Source organism: Papio anubis, chromosome 5 (assembly GCF_008728515.1).
Source record: "Papio anubis isolate 15944 chromosome 5, Panubis1.0, whole genome shotgun sequence".
Taxonomy (NCBI): Eukaryota; Metazoa; Chordata; class Mammalia; order Primates; family Cercopithecidae; genus Papio; species Papio anubis.
In genome coordinates, this window is record NC_044980.1 from 142254979 (window position 1) to 142281255 (window position 26277).

At 37.8% G+C, this 26277-nt stretch overlaps 1 protein-coding gene and 1 pseudogene across 9 annotated transcripts in view; both read right to left on the minus strand.

Moving 5' to 3' along the window:
• Nucleotides 1-1151: 1151 nt before the first annotated feature.
• On the minus strand, nucleotides 1152-4341 carry LOC110743605 (annotated as a pseudogene). Its single transcript, XR_002522922.2, has one exon. The product of XR_002522922.2 is annotated as an uncharacterized LOC110743605 (transcript).
• Nucleotides 1530-26277, minus strand: part of CSNK1A1 (casein kinase 1 alpha 1) — a 59056-nt gene continuing 34308 nt past the window's right edge. For 2 of the 8 annotated variants that reach the window (XM_003900345.5, XM_009209368.4), the window contains 6 exons: nucleotides 21632-21771; nucleotides 20353-20431; nucleotides 18458-18532; nucleotides 15640-15746; nucleotides 13787-13899; nucleotides 1530-5016 (listed from right to left, as the gene is read on the minus strand). In XM_003900345.5, the coding sequence (XP_003900394.1) occupies nucleotides 5009-5016; nucleotides 13787-13899; nucleotides 15640-15746; nucleotides 18458-18532; nucleotides 20353-20431; nucleotides 21632-21771 (522 nt within the window). In that variant the 3' untranslated portion in view covers nucleotides 1530-5008. Of the gene's footprint in view, nucleotides 5017-5600; nucleotides 7288-13750; nucleotides 13900-15639; nucleotides 15747-18457; nucleotides 18533-20352; nucleotides 20432-21631; nucleotides 21772-26277 lie in introns of those variants that run through there. The other 6 variants (XM_003900344.5, XM_009209366.4, XM_009209370.2 and 3 more) reach the window with 3 other exon arrangements.

Sequence of the window (26277 nt, forward strand, 5' to 3'; positions counted from 1 at the left end):
AGGCAATATAAGCACACAATATTTTTTCTTTTTTGAGACAGAGTCTCACTCTGTCACCTAGGCTGGAGTGCAGTGGCTCGGTCTCGGCTCACTGTAGCCTCTGCTTCCTGGGTTCAAGCAATTCTGCCTCAGTCTCCCAAGTAGCTGGGACCACAGGGGTGCAATACCACGCCCAGCTAAATTTTTGCATTTTTAGTAGAGATGGGGTTTCACCATGTCGACCAGGCTGGTCTCGAACTCCTGACCTCAAGTGATTCGCCCACCTCGGCTTACCAAAATGCTGGAATTACAGGTGTGGTGAGCCACAGCACTCAGCCAAGCACACAATTTTCTAATTTCAAAATTTTTAGATCTGAATTAAGCACACTCCATTTATAGTCAATTTAATTTTGAAACCGAAAAGACTATACATCTAAGGTGAAAACAGCTGCAATTTAAAAAATCTTCATTGCCCAACCTTCCAGTCATTCTGGATTTTATATCTTTCCAGGCTGCCATCCTATTTGATGTATACTTTGATGTACGATATTTAGACACTATTAAACTACTTTGAAAGGGGAAAGTTAAGGTCTTATAGCACTCAAGCCTGGGCGACAGTGCGAGACCCTGTGTCAAAAAACAAATCAACAAAATAAGGGAATATAACTATCTTCCCTCCAACTTTGTGCTTTGGTATCCTCATATGCAAAATGGAGATAGATGTACTTAACAGGATGATGAGGATTAGGCAAATACATGTAAAACACTTTGAATAGTGCATGACACTCAGTAAATGATGGCTCATATTATCAATCTCTGGGTTTAAAAGGGTGATATAACAAGAGAAGCACCATGGCTTAACTGCATGAAAGCAAAGAAAACCAGGTTTAAGTCTTGGCTCTATAAAGCTTACCAATTACCAAGATGCCTTGCCTTGGGCAGCCCCACTCTTTTCTGAAACAGTTCTTTAACTGTTCCTTATTACTGTCATGAGGAATAAAACAGATGACATACGTTACGGATTCTGAAAACTATAGTTTGCAAAATGGTGATTTTTCTAACACATAAATCCTTTCACCTTAAATGAGCTGACATTCTACTTCAAGTTAGAGTTTTCTCTTCTCTCCTTTTTAATGTCAACATGGAATCATGGTATCTTATTCAGTGAGTTGTAATCTTGCTACCAGTTTATTTTGATAATTGACACAGATTTAGCAAGTATAAATCCTTCAGGTGGCTCCTGTGCCCTTTTGACATGTATCAACCTTTTTGTTGTTGTTGAGACGGAGTCTCGCTGCGACACCCAGGCTGGAAGTGCAGTGGCACGATCTCAGCTCACTGCAACCTTTGTCTCCCTGGTTCAAGCGATTCTTCTCCCTCAGCCTCCTGATAAGCTGGGATTACAGGCGCCTGCGACCATGCCCGGCTAATTTTTGTATTTTTAGTAGAGACGGGGATTCACCATGTTGGCCAGGCTGGTCTTGAACTCCTGCCCATTTCAGTCTCCCAAAGTGCTGGAATTACAGGCGTGAGCCACTGTGCCTGGCCACTTTTTTTTTTTTTTTTCTGAGATTTCCTTTGTGGCACCATAATAGAATGTTCCAGGTTCATCTCATATTTCTCCATCCCAGGAGTCATTATTACTCTACTTTTGAGTATGTCCTCAAAACTGGTCTAACAAGTCATTTCAGAAAACAAACAATTTCACTTCAACAATATACTGTTTGATGACTCAACACAAACTGCATGGGCTGCTTAGATCAATTTACACTTGGTTCATTGCAATCTTTGGCTGTTTCAAACATACACTGCTAAAAAAAAAAAAAAGATTGTCATTAAGAATATTACAGTAGACGTGAAAGTTTTGAGGAGAAAGAACCCCCCACCCCCCAAATGTAAGCAATGGTAATGCATTTAAAGTATAGTATCACAAAGTCTCACTTAAGAGAGCGCACACCTGGGACAACCCTTCTTTACTATACTTCGTGGATGTCCTCACATCTTGATTAAATGGTTGTAACTGCTTAAAAACTGGCAAAGAGAAAACCTAAAATAATGCTTTATACCAGTTTGAGTCAGAACCAAATTCTTCCAGACTAGCTGGAAAACGACCCAGGAATTCACCTGCATTAAATGCTGCTGAATTTAACTGAGCTAAAATTGTCTAGGCCATCCCTTCTTAGAATTCCCATGACTCATTCTAGTCAAGAGTTATTAAGAACATATTCCTTAATAGTTCAGCAAACTTCAGGGAAAACTAGCTCATTGTCTTGGGTTCTAAAGTCCTTTTGTTTGATATTTTTATTATAATGAAATTAAACTTATGACTAGTACAGTATGCTCAGCTTAAAACATTTATGAGTACTGCAAGGTCTAACAGAAACAAGAAAAGTCTTAATAAAAATATTTGTGGATGGGAAATCATTGTGAAAGCAAACCTCCAAATATCCATCTGTAAGCCATAAGAGGATAAGCACAACCATATGGGAGGAGATAACCAGTCTCTCCCTTCATATATATTCTTTTTTATTTCTTGTTATACCTTCCCAAAACAGAGACATTCAACAGTAGTTAGAATGGCCATCTCCCAACATTTTAAAAAAACTGCACCCCCCAATGGGTGAACAAAGTAAAGAGTAGTAGCCTAGAGTTCAGCTGAGTAAGCCACTGTGGAGCCTTAAGTGGTGAGGTCTTCCCATTTCAGAGTGATGTGTCTTCAACTTGTATCATCATTTTAGCGGAAAAACATAATTTAATTTTGGTGAAATGAGATTCATCTCGCGACAGGATTAGTAACAGCATTCACTGAATTTCACATTCTTCTTTTGTGAACAGTGAAGAAAATGAATGGTAGCTAGAAGATCAATGGGATTCCAGCTCCAGCTGCAGATGGAATGACGATATACCAGACAAAAAACACCTATATTTTGATTTACAAAGCTAATAGCAGTTTTAAATCTGCAACTTAATCACAGACCAACTACACCACAACCTTTTCAAATGGCAAAAATACAAAAAAGTGTTACAAAAATATTTCAGAAAAAGTGCATAGTCTAAGTGCATAGTAAATAAAAGCACTGAAAAATATCTTGCTAGAGGGAGTTCAGCTTGGAAAAGTTATTACCAAAGCTAAACATTTTTATTTTACACAAACTATACTCAAAAATAGCTTTATGAGACCGATTTCTGGCTAAAAGTATCAAAGGGTTTATTAGTCAAGAAACAAATACCTCAACCGACAAGGGTGGATAGAAAAGAAACAAAGAAGCTGCCTACCCCAAAAGTTCAGACTTAGTAAGATTTCTTCAGTATTACGGTACTAATATCCCTTAATGGCAGAATGTGATAATCATGGAATTAATTATTGCTAAAGTAGTTTTCAAATAAAAAAAGAAAAAAGAAAACAAAACAAATTAAACTTGACACAATCTGACCAAACACGTGTCAATTTACAATTTCAAGGTTATTTTACAAAATACCTAACATTTACATAATAGGCTCCCGGCAGCATTTCCAGACAAATGTTCTTTTAATTTATCCTGACATGCTATAAATGAATAAATTACATTATTTAAAAATTATCATCAGTAAGTTTTCCTTTCTCATGGGTCAGAGAAAAAGAAATGAGCGTGCAAAGAAGATTGAGAGGAAGCGCACGCACACAGATAACTTAAAGAAGCAGGAGGGGCTGGGGAGGGTCAACAATCACTGAACCTCACACAGTGTGATGCTCTCCAAGGGTGAAAGTCAACTGCTTATAGCCACTTTACAAGTATTTTAAAGAAAAATGTTTTGTAGGGAAACCCTTTAATGCTTTCATTTTTATTCAAAATCAGTCCAGCTGCTAGTCAGCAGGCAGCAGCTACAATACCAAGTTCTGGCAGTTGCAGAACTAGATATTGTGCCTGCAAGTCATAAAAAAAAAAAAGAAAAGAAAAAAAAATGAAAGAATGCCTTTCCCCTTCAGACAAAAGAATTACTTTTTCGTTTTTTTTTTTTTAAAAAAAGAGGAAAAGTTATAACACGAAACCTAAATTGACTTGCAAAGGAATACCATGTAACAAATGGCTTGAAGTAGTCTATCAAAAAATTGGGGAGATTTTTATTTAATAGTGAGTCAGCAAGGCATTTTTTGTTGTTTAAAAAAAATCTCATTTCCTTACAGAAACAGTTTTTAGTTTTTAATGAACTTGTAAACAAAAAAGCTCCCATTTCAAAATAAAAACAAAATCCCAGATCATATAGATGTTTACAGTGATTACATTTATCTAAGCAACATACATACATGTTCAGTTGTAAGATGTTAACTAAATTTCTGTGACAAATATGCTTTTTCTTTTTAATACCAAGAACATTATAGAGTTAATGCAGAGTCCTAAAGATAATCTAGTAGTCACTAAGTTTTTCTTAAGTCTTCACTTTAGATGCTGTTATTTCTAGCACAATTAAGCAGGCAGAGTCTTTCATATGCTCAAACACTGGAATCTTTGGTTGCTACCATATCAGCTGGCTTGCAGACAAGAAGCCAACCATTTTAAGAATGTTTTAAGTGAACAACTTGCAAACCCCAGGGATGGAAAAACCCTAAGAATGCACAATTGTGAGCATTTACAACCATCACAACTGTGGCTGAAGACTGTTCATGCCGTTCTTCTGAAATGAGATCTCAAAGCAGTATAGTTCAAAACAAAAGGTTTTAACAAAAAATTGGCATATGCACAATTTCTCCACCAATTTGTGTGTGTCAACCATTTAGTTAACTTTTCCACTTGAAAAAATGCAATAGAAAACCGGACACCATGTTTCACTATCTCAGTTAATATTCACAATTACAGCGGCTACAACTCAGGACACAGCATCACCAATGCTGCCCAGAGTCAGTTTATACTGAAATTAAGTTCTTTACACCAAGTAAATGGTTGTCCACAACCACTGGCTAGTGTACATATGAACTAAAATTTCTAGATTTGGGGAGAAACAAATGCTGCTCCGATCATCTGCTCTGCTTCTTCTGTTCCTCAATTCATGCTTAGAAACCTGGTAAAAAATCAAAACAAAAAAAAAAGTTAAAATTCCAAGTTAAAAATTTTAAATTACACCCAAAATATGGAAATTGGGTGGAACTGAGCCAATAAGTATAGTGGCTCATGTTATTTCATCTCTTGTGAAAAGTATTAACTCAACTTTTTAAAACAAAATCATGAATCTATACTTTAATTTTTTCTGTTTTGAATGACTCTAGGAAGGAGTGGTACAATGAATTCAAAGCCTCTCAGCATACTAAAATAATTATTAGTAATTCAAACGATCATGTTTCTGCATTTTTAGCACCCAGAACGTATTAGGCATTCAAATATTTATCAAACCAATGAAAAACAGATTGCTTCGCTTTAAGTAAAGAATACAATTTTAATCCTACCATGAGCACAAACTTGTGCACATTATTTCTGACACAAATTAAAACGGTTAGCTTTAATAATAAATGCATTCAAGGCATAATTATCTGTATTATTTTACTAAACAAAGACCTGAGAAGCATGTAATTTCTGTAGACAGACCTTTAAAACTTCTTTACCAGCCGCATTAGATTGTTTTGTGACTCATTAAAAAATGTAAGCAAGTGATGCTTTTTTGGCTTTATTTACTACTCAAGCCTACACATGTTATACATACTTTCCTCCTCCATCACAAGTAGACCCTAGGGCTTCTACATAGGCCCCGGGCCAAGTTTGAATACAAGAAGCCTCAGGTCATAACCACACTTTATCTACAGCTAAAGGCAAAGGGAGAAAATATGCCTATCCCACATAGCCTGAAAATCTCGCAAGCACCGTTTTTCCTCTCACCAGACACCCACTCTGAGGCATCAATGCCCCTCTGGTCCACCTCCTTACAAATGAGCTAGAAACTACATACAGCTCGTTCTAGCCCACTCCAATCAATCCTCACTTCTTCAGCCCAGGCCACATTTTCTTCAATCATAAACTGCTCCTTTTCTTTTAGTTCTTTTTTCTTTTTTTTGGAGACACAGTCTTGCTCTGTCACCCAGGCTGGAGGGCAGTGGCAAGATCTTGGCTCATTGTAACCTCTGCCTCCTGGGTTCAAGCGATTCTCCTGCCTCAGCCCCCAGAGTAGCTGGGACTACAGGCACCTGCCACCATGCCTGGCTAATTTTTGTATTTATAGTAGAGACACGGCCATCTCCCATGATCTTTGTGGGAGAAACAAAATAATTCTACTATTTATTTCTTATGCATATATGCCTGTTTTTTTTGGGAAATAATAGCAAACATACAACAGAGTAGATGCATAATAGATCTTTGTTGCCTGGGTACTAAGTCCATAAGCAGCAAATGCCAAAAATGAAAGATAACAAAACTTTGAGAATATACATCACCACAGGGAATATTATTTGATGCATGTTATTAAGAAGTATTAGCGAGGTAAACCTTTCTTTTAAAGACTGTCAAGCCAAACCTTAATTTTAAAAAATCTGACTAAACCCTGTGACCTAATTGCAATTTTAAAATACAGGAAAAGTTTCAAGCTTCTTGTTTGGGAGTTTAAAAAAGAAAAAAATTACAATACAGGATAAACGATGCAGGTTAAGAAACTAAGGATTAAACAGAAATGGCCCTTCCCCCATCAGGATTTGGTTTCAAGTCCTGCAATTCTTCTTAAACATGAATTAAAAACATATTTTCACAACTACTAAAATTGTTGGGTTTTATCAGTTTTCTTATGCAATCATATTAAACTAATTCTTACGAATATACCAAATGGCTTTCAAAGGGAGAACCACCATTACTAACAAACTAAAATGGAAACATGTTACACTGTCAGTCAAAATACAAGGAAACTCTTGTGCCTTTAATAATAGGAAAACTTTAGAATATATCTGTACATCTTTTGACCTGGTATCTGAGGAATTGCTGAGTCAATAAATGATTACAATTGTTTAGAAACTGGTGAAAGGACAGCCTAACAATACTCCTGGTAGAATAGAGCAGTCAAATCCAGCTTTAACTCTTCAGATGAGTCAATGGTATGAAATTCCAGCCAGGGATCAACATTTCTCCAGTGAATTGTCCTAAGATGTTACTGAAGTATGTTTAGGAAAAAACCTCAATAGGAATATTCAACAGGTATTCAACATTCAGTCTTCAAGTACTAAGCATTCTTTTCCCCAATATGCATTAGTCTTTGGTTTTTATCTTGCAGATTAGGTGGCTTATTCAGGCTTCCAAGAGTTCAAGAACCCATCTTCACTGTAACATCAGTTAAAATGAGGAATGATTTCCTTTATTCCTAGGAAAAACAAAAAAAAAAAGGAGGGGGGGAGTTAAAACAGAGTTGGAGGATTAATGTGATGATTAAGAAGTTAACAGCTTAATTAAATTTAAAATCTGTGAAAAGGAAAAAAAAACGTTTATTTTTATATAACTAACAAGGAGATTCTATCCCTGCCCCCCACCCAATCTGAAATCTAAAATATATGTTCTGGTGCAGACGAGGCAGCTCACATCTGTAATGCTAACACTTTGGGAGGCTGAGGCAGGAAGATCACTTAAAGCCAGGAGTTCCAAATAAACCTGGGCAACATAGTGAGACTTTGTCTGTAAAAAAAAATAAATAAATAAAAGGTATGCTTTTTTTTTTTTTTTTTGAGATGGGGTCTTGCTGTTATGTTGCCCAGGCTGGACTTAAACTCCTGGGCTCAGGAGATACTACCACCTCAGCCTCCCCACACAGTGTGTATCTGTTCTTATTTGTAAATTAATTTCAAATGTTTGTGACTTTTTAAATAGAACCAGAAACTAGTTCAAAGGGCTATTTATGTAGTAGGAAGGCTTGTAAGTTTGTGACGGGGTTCTGAATTTTAGAATCCCTTCACACTACAACTTTTTAAAAGTTATTTTGAATATACTTTTCCTATAACATGGTTGTGGGTTATTTTTCTTTCTTTTTTTTTTTTTTTTTTTTTTTTGAGATGGAGTCTCGCTCTGTCGCCCAGGCTAGGGTGCAGTGGCTGGATCTCAGCTCACTGCAAGCTCCGCCTACCGGGTTCAGGCCATTCTCCTGCCTCAGCCTCGCGAGTAGCTGGGACTACAGGCGCCCGCCACCATGCCAGGCTATTTTTTTTTATTTTTAGTAGAGACGGGGTTTCACAGGGTTAGCCAGGATGGTCTCCATCTCCTGACCTCACCGCCCGCCTCGGCCTCCCAGAGTGCTGGGATTACAGGATTGAGCCATCGCAACGGCCTTTTTCTTTTTAAAAAAATTATTTAAAATAGAGATGAGTTCTCCCTATGTTGTCCGGATGGTTCTCAAAATCCTGAGCTCAAGTGATCTTCCCATCTAGCCTCAAAAATGCTGGGATTATAGGAGTGAGCCACAGTGCCTGACTGCTTATGTGGTTCTGTTGGTTGCACAGAATTAAGCTTGGAGAATTTTATATCAGACTGGCAGTATCTAAAGTTAAAGAATAATAATGTAAAAAAAAAAAACAACCCTCTAATAACTCTTCCTTCCTTACAGAAACTAAGAGTATTTAAAGTTGGGAAAGATAAATGACAATTTTAAGTATAGGAGGTATACATTATTCCTAAACTGCATTAAAAAACAGACTAAATTCTTTTGTCTTCCTTATAACAGAATTCACTTTGCTACACATTTCTGATGTTCTGGAGTTTTAAAATACCTGTTGTAATTGATTCTTTCCCCAGCTGGTAGATGCTCTGCATTCAGTACCACTGAGTCACAGCAACGCTGTATTCTTCTAGGTCTTCTAACAGTTGTGCTATCATCCAGATGATCTAACAAGTTGCAGAATTTGAAGGTCCAGCAGTCTTGGAGACATGGACTTTAGATGACCACAAATCAACTCTTGCACTTTCATCAGCATTTCCTGTTGGGTTATTTAGATCTTTCCAGCTTTACTGTCCACAGTAAAAAAAAAAAGCTGACAAAAATTCAAGATTTCAGCAAGAAGATGCAGTTCCCTGGTACTTCTTAGAAAATTCAGAGCCGTGTGTTCAGACTGTCCAGGTATTTCAAGATCTTCCCTGTGATTTGGGTGTGCTGCTAAGTGACCAGCACATTCCTAGCAGCAATTGGTGAAGTCAGAAAAAGTCAAACTAGACATCAATGGTAGATGCAGCCCAGTAAAACTGGAAGGTAATTCAAGGAAGACTGTGGACTTCCTTGTCCACATGGTAGGACAATGTGATAGAAAATATTTGTAATCTCCTCTGAATGTCAACACTTTGATAGCTATCTATATTATTGATAAAACTCCGCTTAGTAACTATGGTTAGGGTAGTAAACAAATGGGTTAAGATGATGAGAGTACAGAATAGTAGAATTATGCAAGAATCCACCTTTGGGTTCACTACCTTCTGAAATTCTCCCCCACCGCTGCCCTCAATTAAAGAAACACTGAACTTCATTAGATTTTGAATGTCCTAAAAATATTTCATTTTCCTTTACTTATTTTTAATATCTTGAAAAATACTTTATTGATAATCACATATAGTCAAAGGGAGTTAAATAAATTTCGAAGTGTGTTGGGTGTGAATCTTATGTATTTTTCTTCTGAACATGAATAAAAACAATATTATAATCTTGTAGTAATTGAACATTAAAAACTAGTACAGATAATAATTGGCATAAAGAGAAACTTTTTTTTTTTTGAGACAGAGTCTCGCTCTGTCACCAGGCTGGAGTGCAGTGGCGCGATCTCAGCTCACTGCAACCTCTGCCTCCCAGGTTCAAGTGATTCTCCTGCCTCAGCCTCCTGAGTAGCTGGGACTATGGGCGCACGCCACCACGCCCAGCTAATTTTTTTATTTTTAGTAGAGGCGGCAGCTAATTTTTGTATTTTTAGTAGAGGCGGGGTTTCACCATGTTGGCCAGGATGGTCTCGATCTCTTGACCTTGTGATCTGCCCGCCTTGGCCTCCCAAAGTGCTGGGATTACAGGCGTGAGCCACTGCGCCCAGCCGAGAAAAGTCTTTGGATGGGTATTGGAATGGAGTATTTGAAAAGATCTAAAGAATATAAGGAAGACAGAAGTCTGCCTATTATTTAATAGGCCCACATTAGCTAGATAAGCCAGACTTAAAGAATCTTTAAACATTCTTAGTAAGTTATTAAAACAACACCTTTTACTGAAGAAATAGACATATTTTTCAAAGATAACCATATAAAACATTAGTAAATGCTACCATTTTGGGGATTTTCCTACATTAGAGATTTACTTGCTTAAAATACACTTATGAAACTTAGTTCAGTAATACTAAATCCTCTGAAAGTGAAGAGTAATAAAATGCATTTAAAAAGCACCTTCTAAAAATTCCTTGTTGTGACACAGGGTCTCATCTGTTGCCTGCCCAGGCTGGAGTGCAGTGGCATGATCATAGCTCACTGCAGCCTCAACCTCCAGGGCTCAGGTGATACTCCCAACTCAGTCTCTCAACACAGGTGGGATCACAGGCACTCACCACTATGCCTGGCTTTTTTTTTTTGGCGGGGGGGTAGAGGGAGGGTTGTGGGTGGGATGTTGGAGGGAGCTGGGACAGGGTCTTACTATGTGGCCCAGGCAAGTCTAGAACTCCTAGGGTCAAGCAATCCTCCCACCTCAGCCTCCCAAATGTGTTGGAATTATAGGCATGAGCCACTGAGCCTGTCCTAAAGTTTTTAACTAGAAAACCCTAGTAGGATGTTTTCCTCATTATTAAAAGGATTTATTGGGATCAATGAATCATTGAGTTGTATGAGTTCCTTTTTTTTTTTGAGACACAGTCTCACTCTATCACCCAGATTGGAGTGCAGTGGTGCAATCTTAGCTCACTGCAACCTCCACCTCCCAGGTTCAAGTGATTCTCCTGCCTCAGCCTCCCAAGTAGCTGGGACCACAGGTGCACGTCACCACATCTGGCTAATTTTTGTATTTTTTGTAGACATGGGTTTTCACCATGTTGGCCAGACTCTCAAACTCCTGGTCTCAAGCGATCTGCTCGCCTCAGCCTCCCAAAGTGCTGGGATAACAGGCGTGAGCCACTGCGCCCAGCTGAGTTACTTCTTAAATAAAAAACCACTATAGTGGACCTTAAGAGCCTATGCTTTTAAATGCCCTTGTTCCTCAGAGACTGGAAGCAGGAGTAACATAGAGCAATTGTTTTCTTTTTTTTTTTTTTTTTTTTTGAGACGGAGTCTTGCTCTGTAGCCCGGGCTAGAGTGCAGTGGCCGGATCTCAGCTCACTGCAAGCTCCGCCTCCCGGGTTTGCGCCATTCTCCTGCCTCAGCCTCCTGAGTAGCTGGGACTACAGGCGCCCGCCACCTCGCCCGGCTAGTTTTTTGTATTTTTAGTAGAGACGGGGTTTCACCGTGTTAGCCAGGATGGTCTCGATCTCCTGACCTCGTGATCCGCCCGTCTCGGCCTCCCAAAGTGCTGGGATTACAGGCTTGAGCCACCGCGCCCGGCCGCAATTGTTTTCAAACTCCAGAATTCCTAGGAGATTTCTTAAAGGATAACCTGCTGGGCTGGGGGTTAGAAGTTAGGGGAGTATGTTCCTCATGCTTATTTCATGCCTACGGCCCTAAGGCCAGCTACATTTTCATGGTTTATGCGGGTTTCATGTAAGATTTGTCTTGAGCACAAGATTTTGTATTAAAAAAGAAAGATGTTTTCAAGATGTCAAAGAGCAAAAAGAAGTCTGCGTTCTGTGAAGTGGCACTTTTCAGTAGCAATACAGATTTACTGCCTTAGAAGTGTATTTCTGAAAAGCAGTCAATGACATGTGATGTGTTTTATGAAAAGCCTAATTTTTAAAGTCGATGTTTATGTGATAATTTGTATGACCATTGTCTCTAATGATGCTATAAAATTTTTATAAGATTTTAAGTTGCTTTCAAAAAAAATAGCTACAATACAAAATAAGGATTAAACAAGTTTAATTACAGTTCCCCCCTGCCCCCTGCAAGGAAATATACTAACTCAGTGGATCCAACTTCTCATCTTTAAGACCTGAATAGGGCAGGACAAAAATTCTGCTTGTTTACTGAATAAGAGACACACAGTAAACTAATAAATAAACTAATTCAAAATAAGGTAATTCTTTCTGAAGTCTGCTGAATGCCTGAAGTAAAATGTTCTAGGTCAGATGAGACCTCAATCTAATTTTAGTTATAGAAACTGCAACTTGCGATGATCCTATTATCCCAGCTAGCTTTAGGCAAAATTGGTTTCATTTTGTGAGGAAAAGCAAATACACTATAGGTTGTCAGGTGTAACAAGTCCTTGGGTTAGAGACTCTACTTGGTCTTACCTAAATGGTAGGACTGTTTTTCAGTGACACTAGCTACATAACACATTATGAACTTCTTGGCACTATGATTAGTTACACAATGATTAGAACACTCAAAAGGGGCAATTATCCCAACTGAGATGCAGAGGCAGAGCACTGTGTGAACATTAGTGTTTGTTACCCTGAGTTTAAATGTCACCATCTGAAAAACCCGACAATAAACCTTCAACTTTGAATCCTTCCCAAATACAGAAACATGGAATAGAAGTATCTCAACTTCATTCCTAACAGATGAGCTGCTGGGATGAGGATGACATGAGTTAATATTTCTTGAAAAGCATCTTCAGATTAGAATCTATTTTTAAATTATAAAATAGTTTAAATACAACACTAAAAATGTGAAGCAAAGATTAATCTATAAAGGCCAAGTTCAGACTAGAGCAGTCATTCAGAAATTTAAAACTTAGAAACCAAGAGCCAAATCTTACTTGCCCACTACTTCCAGAAAGTAGGCAGGTATCAGGAGGTAAGCCCCAGAAACGGGAAAAAAAACACAAAACATGAAAATGGGAGTCAAACTGTATAGCAACAGTGTGCCCTAACAGTTCTACTCCTTACAGGCAGTAAGAGTGCCAGAGAAAGGAAGAAAGGAAATAGACTAGCGGTTTCAACGGCATTTGCCGTTATCTTCAATTTGCAAGGCCTGACTGCAGACTTCAATTCCACATTAAACCCTGGGAGCCTGATATTTGCAACACTGTAAAAAATCAAGCCAAAAACAAAGGAATCGTTTTGAAATTAAGATCATACGTAGGTAAACTGCAAATGAAAGAATTATTTTTGTGACTAGAAAAGATGTGCTGAGCTTTGCGTTTATTTGAGCATTGAAGAGAGAAAATGAGATGCTCTGCAACTGAGAAGAGAGACACTTCGGGGGTCATGCCAGACTCACCTCTTGAAATTACGTCATGTTCACAATTTTCCATTTTAAATGCTAAAGCATTAACATGCAAAATAAAAAAATCTTAACATTGTTAGTCTGAAATAAAGTCAAAATATGGCTAACCAAATTCATTATTAGGAATCAACAAGTGTTAGGTCTAGGATTTTGGATTGATTGATTATATTATATTCCCAACACCAAATTTTTGGAAAGGGGGTTAATGAATGAGTAAAAAGGATGCAGTTGTTAAAAAATGACCCAAAATCCCAAGAGAAATGATATAAATATACACACATATATGTATATAGAAATACATATACATATATATGAACAAGGACATTTGGGTTTAAAGTTAGTAGTCAAATTTTCCAAGGACGTCTTTTTTTTTTTTTTTAACACAGAGCCAAATTTTATGTATTTTAAAACCACCTCCTTGATCTAACACTGTTAGAAATGAATGAATTACCCAATTTTGTATTCAATTTTTTCCCTGTAACGTCACTTGGTTCTTGGCTACTAACCTTTCATGTTACTCTTGGTTTTGTCAGTTTGCTTGCCTGTGGGGGTTTGGGCCTGCTGACCCTGCCCACTGGAAGAGGCTGCCTGCTGTGCTGCTTTCTGCTTTAACATTGTCCAATCAAACGTGTAGTCATATTGATGGTTCAGGGTCCTGGAAAACATAAAATATTTTATGTTAATCCTTTAATAACAGAGTCCAGTTATATAACCTACTAACTTTTTTTTTTTTTGAGACGGAGTCTCGCTCTGTCCCCCAGGCTGGAGTGCAGTGGCGCGATCTCGGCTCACCGCAAGCTCTGCCTCCCGGGTTCACGCCATTCTCCTGCCTCAGCCTCCCGAGTAGCTGGGACCACAGGCAACCGCCACCATGCCTGGCTAATTTTTTTTTGTATTTTTAGTAGGGACAGGGTTTCACCATGTTAGCCAGGATGGTCTCGATCTCCTAAACTTATGATCCGTCTATCTCAGCCTCCCAAAGTGTTGGGATTACAGGCATGAGCCACAGCGCCCGGCTTTATAATCTACTAACTTTTTAAGACAGTGAGAGCATTTCTTCACACAACGAATATTTCCTCAAGTGTGGCAGCTTCTAAAATATTTCTCTTATGTATAAAAAAGGCAGCATGAAAACTGAAACATCAAGTCAAGCTGTCAGTTATCTACGGGAATACTCGTAAGAGGAGGTACTTCCTAAAAACAAGAGTAAATATTCAACTGGAAGTTTGGTTATAAGATGTCTGACTGGTGCCTTGGGAAGACACTTTTCTGGGGTTAAAGGATTACCTCAATTCTCTCTCTCTTTTTTTTTTTTTTTTTGGAGACAAAGTTTTGCTCTTATTGCCCAGGCTGGAGTGCAGTGGTGCAATCTCGGCTCACTGCAACCTCCGTCTCCCAGGTTCAAGCAATTCTACTGCCTCAGCCTCCTGAGTAGGTGGGATTACAGGCGCCTGCCACCATACCCGGCTAATTTTTGTATTTGTAGCAGAGACGGGGTTTCACCATGTTGGCCAGGCTGTTCTCGATCTCCTGGCGTCAGGTGATCCACCCCCATCAGCCTCCCAAAGTGCTGGGATTATAGGTGTGAGCCATTGTGTCCAGCAGATTACTTTTTGTTTTTCTCTCTTTTTTTTTTGAGACAGAGCCTCACTGTCACCCAGTTGGAGTGCATTGGCGGGATCTCGGCTGAATGTAACCTCCACTTCCCAGGTTCAAGAGATTCTCCTGCCTCAGCCTCCCAAGTCGCTGGGATTAAAGGCGAGCACCACCTCACCTGGCTAATTTTTGTATTTTGATGGGGCTTCACCATGTTGGGCAGGGTGGTCTCGAACTCCGGACCTCAAGTGATCTGCCTGCCTTGGCCTCCCAAAGTGTTGGGATTACAGGCGTGAGCCACCGTACCTGGCTGGATTACCTCAATTCTTATTCTCTTCCAACTAAGAGTTTGAGCCACATGTAATCTATTTCCCCCCGCTTTTTCAAGACCAGTTCTGGGTTGTGCCTAAGGAACCCTACCCGAGTTTAGGACTGCTACCACTTGATTAGACTCCATGACTATGTGATATTTTAATTGCTTTTCTATTTGGTACTGTAACAAAGTTGGAGAGTTCCAGAAGGCACTGACAGCCACTTATATCTAATATGAATTATAACTATTCTGGAAAAGTTACATTCTACTTTGAGTATGATTCAACTCTCCACTCCAAACTAAAATCACCTATTTACACTGCAAATAGAAAAATGCCAAATTAGTCCCAAATAAATCAGTTTCTTAAATCTTTTATTCATGTTAGTCAGATCTGCTTTACTTTAGTATTTATCAGAATGAATTTGTTAGGTAAATTTAACCAATTTCCCTCAGAGTTTATAATCTTAAAATACCTTAAAAACTGACCTGAAAAGAATGCGGAATAGCTGCCTCAGATACATGTAATCTGGGGCTTCCTCAAAGCGTAGCCCACGACAATAGTTTAAGTACATGGCAAATTCTGCAGGAAACCCCTATAAGTTCAAGGGTTAAAACAAAGTTAAAAACAAACATTTCAAGATAGAAAAATAAATGCATTTAAGTACAAGCAAAAAGATATTTTTGGGTGAGATATTTTACCATTTCACAGGAAGATATGAGAGCTAAAATGATGGCTTGGTCTCCTCATAAATTTAAATAAAATTTCATGACTCTACCTACCCTATTATGTACAATATTAGTAGAAGAAATACATATGCTTTTCCCATATGTGCTTGTCCTATACAGTACTATGTTCTTAAATAACTTACATAGCCCACTTGTTAAAATTTGTCATTTCATCAAAGCCCCGCCTCTTCATAAACTTTTTTTTTTTTTTTTTAAAGACAGGGTCTCAATCTGTCTCCCAGGCTGGAGTGCAGAGGTGTAATCTCAGCTTACTGCAACCTCCACTTCCCAGGCTTCAAGCGATCCTCCAACCTCAGCTTCCTGAGTAGCTACGACCACAGGCACGAGTCACCATGCCCACTTAATTCTTTGTATTTTTTAGTAGAGACAGGGTTTCGTCATATTGCCAAGGATGGTCCCAAATTCCCAAGCTCAAGAGATCTGCCACTCTTGGCCTCCTCGGTCTCCCACAGTGCTGGGATTACAGGTGTGAGCCACCGTGCCCAGTCTTCAGAAGCTTTGAAATGGCTGCATGATATTCTACCTAGTATACACATCATTAACTTGTTCTTTATAACTGAACATTTAGATGTATTCTAATTTTTCTCTATTATTAATAATACTGCTAAGTACATCTATGGGTATAGAATTTTTCCACTTAGCTCCTTAGGAAAGATTCTCAACAATGTATAAACATTTTCAAGCCTCTAGGTATTTATTAGTCACCAAAAGGATTCCCCAATCAGCAATGTGGAAATACAAAATATTAAAAGAGCACAAACCTCTATATCTCCTCTCCTAGAGTAAATGCCAATGTGGAGAGTGGTAAAGTTAAAGGAGGCAGTCTCTTTCTACGTTATGATTTTGAGAAATTTCTCATGTCCTGGAGTTAGGAAGGACAGAATGGAAATGCTTGCAACATTTTTTATTGATTGCACTGATATAAATTGGGTGACCACTTGAAACATATACGTGTTAAAAGATGTAAAATAATACATATTATACATCTTTCTAAAACTCAACATTTATATACATTTATGGCCTGTGTTAATGGGAAACAGCATGACAATGAGACTGAAAACAATCTCACCACTTTATAATCACTATTTTAACTCTCACTGATTTCTTCCCTCAACTATTTATTTGTATACTGCTTTGTACTTAATTTCAGGTATATAATTCTTTCTTGTCTGAAAGACCATATGGCCTTCTTTTTATGGAAGAGATCATGGTTACTCATCATGACACAAATACCTCTCTATTCTAAACTCAATTGCCTTTCTATGAAGTTGAAAATTTCAGAAAAAATGAGTGTGATTCAAACTGTCTTCTGTATTCCTGTATTGTTGGAGAGTTGCTATTTTGGATTGCTCCAATCTGTCTGCATGTTTCCCTGTTCCTTAATGTACTAATTGTTGATAAACTTTCTCTTCCAGCACTAGTTTAGGGTAAGGAGAATATTTCTTACTTTTTCTTATAGATTAATGAGGTTCTATTGAAAATGCTTACCTGCCCTGCTTATTTTCCCCCAATTTTCAACAGATTAGAGAGCCCTAACAAACCAGAAACTTATAAAACACCTATTTTACTTACTTAAAATGTTTATTTAACTTATTTTTTATTATTTTTACTTATTTTTGTTGTTGTTGAGACTCCGTCACCCAAACTGGACTGCAGTGGTATAATCTTGGCTCACTGCAGCCTCGACCTCCTGGACTCAAGCATCCTGCCCCAGCATCCCCAAGAAGCTGGGATTACAGGCATGTGTCACCATGCCAGGCTAATTTTTGTTATTTTTTGTAGTGATGGGGTTTCACCATGTTGCCTAGACTGGTCTTGAACTCCTGGGCTCAAGCGATCCACCCACCTCGGCCTACCAAAGTGACTACGGCTGTGAGCCACTGTGTCTAGCAAAAACACCTATTTAAAAAGACCCCATGTTAAAAGCCCTTGTTAAAGATATTTAGAATAATAAAAATGTACATTTAAAATGGTGAGTAGCTACCTAACTCAATGTTACAAGTTCCAGAGCCGGCAAATAAAATGCTCCTTTTTCTTCTTGGATCATTCATTCATTTATTCACTCATCTGAGACAGAGTCTTACTCTGTCACCCAGGCTGGAGTGCAGGGGCGCAATCTCAGATCCTTGCAAGACAGCCAAGATTGCCCCACTGCAACTGGCGCTTCCCGGGCTCAAGTGATCCTCCTGCCTCAGGCTCCTGAGTGGCTGGGACCACAGACATGCATCACCGCACCCAGCTAATTTTTGTATTTTTGGTAGATAAGGGATTTGACCATGTTGCCCAGGCTGGTCTTGTGGAAATTCTCGGCTCAAGTGATCCACCCACCTTGGCCTTCTAAAGTGCTGGGATTGCAGGCGTGAGCCACTGTGCCCAGCTGGATCATTTATCTATTAATGTAGAAATGGGGTTTCCCCCTATGTTGCCCAGGCTGGTCTTGAACTCCTGGGCTCAAGTGACCTACTGCCTTGGCCTCCCAAAGTGCTGGGATTACAGGCGTGAGCCATTGTGCTTGGCTTCATTTATGTTTTTTTTAATATTCATCATGCATACTTACCTTACATAAAACTTCAACAGGCGTGGACATCTTCTTTTCACTAATCTTTTCATATTTTTGTTTCTTTGTTGCGGCCTGTGGAAAAGAATAAAATCAAAAAGATATACTCAGTGCTACTGAGAAGAACCTTAGTAGTTTAATGCACTAGACATATAAACATATACCTGTGAGATTCAAGAGAAATTTTAACCCAGAATTTAAAAAATCAAAGTATAATACATCTAAAAAATTTTTTTCCCAAACTGTTAACTTCTGATGTAAGTTTCTTCTCTAAGAACATAATTTTAGCTATAGGGAAAGGGTGAGTCTAATAGGAATATATGGATATTAGATTTAAATAAAAATGGCTGGGGCCAAAATTGAGAAGCATTTTCTTTCTTTCTATATATTTTTAAGAAGATGGGGTCTCACTATGTTGCCCAGGCTGGAGTGCAGTAGCCATTCACAGACTCAGCAGTAATTCCCTGTGGCCTCCAACTTCTGGCCTCAAGCAATCCTCCTGACTCAGCCTCTCAAGTAGCTGGGACTACAGGTATGCATCATCATACCCAGCTGAAAAGCATTTTCTTTCCTTTTTCCTTTTCTTTCTTTCTTTTTTTTTTTTTTGAGACAAGGTCTCCCTCGGTTGCCCAGGCTGGAGTGCAGCTTACCGTAGCCTCGAACTCCTGGGCTCAAAGCAATCCTCCCAGGTCAGCCTCCTGAGTAATTGGGGCTATGGGCATGTGACACTACACCCTGCTATTTTTTTTTTGAAGTAGAGGTGAGGTCTTGTCATATTGACCAGGCTGGTCTTGAACTCCAGGGCTCAAGTGATCCACCCGGCTGGGCCTCCCAAAGTGTTGAAGATTACAGGCATGAGCCACTATGCTTAGCCTGAAAAGCATTTTCTTAACCCATGTTCAACACAAGGGCAAAGGCATCAGATTAATACAAAAAAAAGTTTGTTCATCAATTAGTGACATTAATAAATGGAGTTAACTGTGTAAGTCACCATATTTTTCTAAAGTGAAAATACTCATATTGGATAAAGCCACCTACCCAAGGACTGAGCACTAGCTCACAGTCACTCAATCAATACAGGTATTTCTTTAAAGAACAGGTAAGGTACAAAAATAGCCATTAAAATTTAGGACACACCAACAGTGGTGACTCACACCTATAATCCTAGTACTTTAGGATGCTGAAGTGGGAGAATTGTTTGAGCCCAAGAGTTTGAGACCAGTCTGGGCAACACAGTGAGGCACTGTTTCTACAAAAAAAATTTAAAAATTAGCTGGGCATGGTGGCATGTTCCTGTAGTCCCAGCTACAGGTAGGAGGCTGAGAGGTAGGATTGCTTGAGCCCAGGAGGTTGAGGCTGCAGTGAGCCACGACTGTGTCACTGCACTCCGGCCTGGGCAACAGAGCATGACCATTCCCTGTGCCCCCACCCCCACCCAAAATTAGGACACGGTGATTTATCATTAACACACACTCACAAAAGTAATGGTAAACTCCTAGCTAATAGAAACAAAATGTTAGGACATGTGTTGCTGGATAAACAGGTTTTGCTGTACATAAAAACATACATTTTCAACATAATGGCAACATATTAACGTGAGAAAGTCTCCACCTTTCTTAGTCCATGTCCACTTCCATCTGGATAGAGCTAGTGGCTACCAGTGGGTACCAGCTTACTGTCTCTCAGAGGACACTGTTCTTCAGCTGAACTAAGTTCTTACTAAAATGATCTGGTTTCATTTTCCCAAATAAAAGGTAAAAAGTAAATTAAGGTTAATTCTTTATTATCTCAGAAAAATCTCAGACTTAGAAAGGACCTTAAATCTTATCTTCTCCAATATATATTTTTATTCTAAAAAAGAGACAGAAAAATCTGATAACGTGAGTCTGGTTTACCTTTAGCCCTTGCCATGGCAGGCTGGTTCTATTAAAATACATCAAAACATATCCTAATGATTCCATGTCATCTCGGCGACTAGAAAAGAGAACGTAACTTTATAAACTGGAAATATTATTACGAAAAACATATGAAAGAAAGCCAAGTACCCAGGAAAAATGTTCCCAAATGAGGAGGGAACACTATTTGGTGTCTTACGCAAGAAGCTACTTATTTAAGGTGATTTTAAAAAGTTTGTGTGCTACCTACCTCTAAACAAAACTTTTCCCATAGAATCCAAAATAAGACAAACAACTATCTTACAATTTAATTTTAAAAGAAGAAAAAGGATTTGGCTAAACAACCCTCTAAATGAGCTTAATGAACCAAGCAGGATGACATTCCTATGTTTTGCAGAAACTCATTTTAAAAACTTCAGGAGCACTGAAAAGGAGTTACGACTTAAACTAATTGAACATCTATATGAATGTATTCATGCATACATATCTATATATACATACATACAAATATATATTTAGAGATATATACATTTAAGGGTAGGTGTAGGTAATGCCTTGGCGTACGGAAAAAGTGACATTATAGTTTAACCTAGAGTATTCAGATATTCATGGATATTTCTTAAGCCTGAAATTCTTGGTATGAGGTTGTTTAACCTGGAGGCATATCATTGCTTTTCCCACTAATTACTTCTATGCTTGTTTTAAGGAGCGAAAAGTGACTGTAAAAGATGAAAGGAACTTGAAACTCTAGAACTCATGTGAAGAAACAGGAAGAGAGCAGAGACTGTGACACTTTTTTACTTTAAACTAGATCATACTAATTTACATATTTGAGTGAAGTATAACAGGAGATGGTCCATCAACCCACTTTTGGTTTATTAGGATACTGATAACATTTTCCTTTCAAAAATAAATAATGCATTCTTCCCAAACTCAACGTGAATTACTAAAGTATAAAAAGTCCCGAATAGCTTCAAAAATATATGTACTATCTTCAGCTGCAAAAAGAAACGTCAACATTGCACTTATGCTTCTAACTTTATATCACACAGTATTTTCCCCCCAAGAGACAACCTTCAACAACAACAAAAAATTCAAAAGATCTCATTTAACGGTCTTCTCTACACTGTCTAAAACAGCAGGTAAAATGATTAATAAGCATCCTTCAAATTCTCAGCCAAGAAACATCCTCAGACATTGTAAGAAACTGAAATATTTCAAAAACCCATTGATGGCTTCTGCTGTGGCTACAATAAACACATTCCATTTTCAAACTTACCTCTGCTCAATACCAAGATGTGCATTGATGCTAGCATATCGGGCAGTGCCAGTGAGGTTTTTATCTTCTCTGTATGGTATGTGTTGCCTTGTCCTGTTGTCTCTGTACTTTTTGGCCAAACCAAAATCAATAAGGAATAACTTTAAAAGAGAAATACAGAAACATTAGGTTTCCAACCTTGTTCAATTAAACTGCTTCTTATTCATTAAACGGTATCTATTCTACGCATTCGAATATATCAAAATAAAGTATCCTAAGTATTAATAGAGCAGATAATGAACAGACTTAACACCCCACCCCCATAAGTTTTTACTAGTCTTCATCAATAAATCAGGTTAAAAAAAAAAAAAGTCTAGTAGTTTATCCTTGTCATCTGCAGATTTTGCAGGCCCATTTCATTACATACTCAGGAGCCTGTCTTTATAAAGAAAGAAACATATACATGCCTGACAGCAGAAGCAACAAGTGTGCTATCTGTCATAACACCTGATAGTCTATACACCTGTTACTATTGGTAAACAAACATGAGATTTCAAAATCTAGATATAATGGCCGAGTGTGGTAGCTCACGCCTATAATCCCAGCATATTGGGTGGCTGAGGCAGGTGGATAACTTGAGGTCAGGAGTTTGAGACCAGCCTGGCCAAACATGGCAAAGTCCCATCTCTACAAAAAATACAAAAATAGCCAGGCGTGGTGGCACATGCCTGTAGTCCCAGCTACGCAAGACGCTGAGGCAGGAGGATTGCTTGAACCCGGGAGGCAGAGGTTGCAGTGAGCCAAGACCACGTCACTGCACTCCAGCCTGATCACAGAGCAAAACTGTCTTTAAAAAAAAAAAAAAAAAGAAAAATCCAGATATAAGCTATCTGAACTCTTCCCTCCTACAAAGGCCACTCTTAAATGTGCCAACAGAATGCTTGTTATCTACTCTAAAAGTCTGACATTGCCAATGAAACCAAGACTTTTTATTAATAAAAACTACTACTTAGCACTGACACTATACACGTGGGTCAAGTTAAACTTCTAGAAAATTTGACAAGTTGATATAAAAATCCCCCCAAAAAGCACTTAGCATTTAAATCAAGGTGGCTTACAATTAGCAGTTTAAGTGAGCTAACTAAAAACAAAACTAGTGTTTAGAACAAAATAACGTTTAATGTTATCATGTCTATATGGTACTCAGGGAATAAGGTATTCATTTATAACGTAGCTAATTGTATGTAATTCAAGTTTATGCTCCAGAACTTAAGCCTTTTAAAAGCAAATAACTATTTTTATGAAAAAGAAACCCAAAACATATTCATATTTACCTACCATATGAAAAGAAATAATCTTTACTTAAAATTTTGGCTTTTGTCATAAAATCACCTATTTGCTGTATTTTAATAAAAGTTAATCTACAGATATTAAGCTAGGCAGGTCTATGTGCCCTCACACTATATAGCCCTAGTCTATTGTGCTCCTAGTTAGTCCTAAATTTTGTAGTTCTTCTCTCCATTAGGCTATTGGGTCCCTTTTGACAGTTTATAATTTGTGATGTGCTGGGAAACTCGATCACCTAACCTGCAGATTTCATGTCAATAAATAAAGCAAGTTACTGATTTACGTTATAAAGATCTGACCAGGTACCTCTCTTAGGAAGATGAGTAACATCTATTTCAGCCAAGCATTATAACCTATTCTCAATTATACTTTGGACAGTAAAGACACTGACAGTTGAGCTTCAGTCACCAGGTCAACAACGAGATACTGATTTTTACTTAGTCTACTATAAAAGAATGAAGATTAAATTATTAGTAAATGTTAACTGGATGAAGACTCTCTTAAGTAAAAAGATTAAACTCCCTTCCTAAGCAATCAAGTCATTACAGGAAAATGTGTGTTGTAAAACACTAAGAAATAAAGCTCATACTTTACATTTCTCTTGATATGAAAACCAGATCAGTACACAAATATTAAAATGAGCAAAATACATTTGTTAAGCAAACAAAAATGATGATTAAGTTCTGCAGATTCATAGTGAAAAGAAAACATGGGGAAAATAAACACAAAAGGACATTCAGCTTTATGGCATTTTAAAATATCTCTAAGAAATACGTAGACATTGAATGAAGAGTGATTAGTACACAGAATTTCCTCCAGTTCACATTTTCTAGGACTGTTTCCTTTGGTACTTTAAAATGAAGGACAAAAGGGAAGAGCTCTGACATGAGTATGTCTAACAGTTTATTCATGTCTAAATCTATATTCAATAGCTCCATTTGTGACTCAATAACCAGATACTTTCTCACAACCAAAAGACTGCTTTATAAAAAGTCAGTGTTCACTGGAGAGTGCTTTCCTCCCACAATGCTAAAGGAGGAAATCTTATTTATCAAGAAAACTACAAATATGTAAACACGATCTTCTTAAACATCTCAATCTAAAAACAAAAATCTAAAGAGCAAATAATTTTAAATGTTCTCCTCTTATAAATACTGAAAATACATCAGGAAAAAAATGTTACTACTGAACAAAGATAGCCTATTCTCAGTAAACAACTGAAAGGAAAACTACTTGAAATTAAAAAAGGAAATAAAACTCTTGGTGGTTCATTACCTTCAGGTACCTATCAAGCTTCTTTAGTAGCTCTCTGTATGCTTTGCTGTTTAAAACTAATAAATATAAACATATAATGGAAGTGTTTACATGAAACCACATGATGCCAAAGATACAACCAAAAAGCTGTAAATATGTAAAGGCAGAACCAAATGAGGAAAAGTCAGTACCAAATAAGCATAAGATAATGCATTTTTATTATACGCTTTTATGTGCAAAGACACACGTACTTCCTTCAATGGGTCAAGCAACTTTTCTGTGGGTTTTTACTGACTACATGTTATAAGTAAAATGTGCGTCCATTTTAAACAATGCAGCCTATTCTTCAAAGGCACAGGGAACTGAGTTGATAAATAGGGGATAATTTGACCGGGCGCAGTGGCTCACGCCTACAATCCCAGCACTTTGGGAGACCAAGGCAGGTGGATCACTTGAGGTCAGGAGTTCAAGACGAGCCTGGCCAACATGGTAAAACCCCATCTCCACTAAAAATACAAAAATTAGCTGGGCATGGTGGTGTGCACCTGTAATCCCAGCTATTCAGGAGGCTGTGGCAGAACTGCTTGAACCTGGGAGGTGGAAGTTGCAGTGGGCCGAGATCACGCCATTGCACTCTACGCTCTAGCCTGGGCAACAGAGTGAAACTCTGTCTCAAAACAAAACAAACAAAACAAAACAAAACACCAAAAACAAAAAACAAAACAAAACCAAAAACCAAAAAAAGCAGGGAGATAATTCCATAATTCCATTCACTAGAGGCACATTTTCTTCAAAATCACTGTTGCTAATTTTAGTGTTTAGTACTTGCAGCAATTTTTTTTCCTAACCAGGGGCCATAATTTCCCCTGCCCTTCTAAAATATTCACAAGGTCATTTTACTAAAAACCTAGCTAACCTGTATGTACAAAATCTAAACAATTTAATACAACTTTCTATGTAAATTATTAAATGATGCCACGAAATGTAAGCAAAATATGTGAATGGGTAAGTAAAAATGAGGCACTATAAAACTAGAGTTTTATTCTTATAATATGCCTAATGATCCACCATCTACTGTCTTCCCCCCACCCCTTATCTAACTAGTCACAATACTTGGTACTTCTTTGCCTGAATAAAAATAACTGAATTTCTGAAACCTTTTTTAATAGCTGGAGGTGGTTCCTGGAATAAAGTTGGGCAGTGTGGAAAAGGATTAAATGATTATCCAGATGATACATGTGGATAATTAAGGTATTACAAAGTATGTTTTTTGTTTTTTGATCACTCATGCCAATACTTCCTCTTCACTGTATACTAAACTGAATGATTAAGATTCATTTGCTCAGAAGCATGAACATTTATGAACTTAAATTTTGTGGAAAAAAAGCTATTTAACTTCAACAAAAGTATAAGAAAATATGAAGAGTTCTACTTACAAATTTAGAAAATCAGTAGGGTGTTTTATCCAGCCTGTCAAAAACTAAATTTAATATATTTCGAAGTATTACTAATGGTAATTTACCATATAGCTTGATAAGTGCTTAAGCTATGTTATTGTTATATTGTTAAGAATGCAGTATCTTCTAGTTCCAGAGCATATAATGCTCTGTAAATATCCATTTGCTAGAAGTTGAGACTACAGACTGAGGAAATAAGTTCTAGAAACACTAGATCTGAAATCTGATCTACACTTACCTGAAGTTCCTTAGGGAAGGGGAAGAGAGGTGAGGTAGAATATATTCATTATACAGCACTGAAGAACTCAATTTAAATATATTTCGTGCATTAAGTTGTGTAACTCCAAATAAATTTTTAAAAACTAACAGTCTATCTCAAGTTTACTATTAGGTAAACAATTTCAATACTAGACCAACATCATTTCCTCATATGTATGTTAGAGATCTAAACATAATATCCTATTTTCATTTAGCTTTTTTCTAAACTTTATAAATTTAAAGCAAAAGCCACAAAGAAATATCTTAGTAATGTTATGTTTGCCAAGTATGTCTGAATAATGCCAACGTAAGAGGTGCTTGAGCAAGATCTACATTCTCCAGAATTAAAAC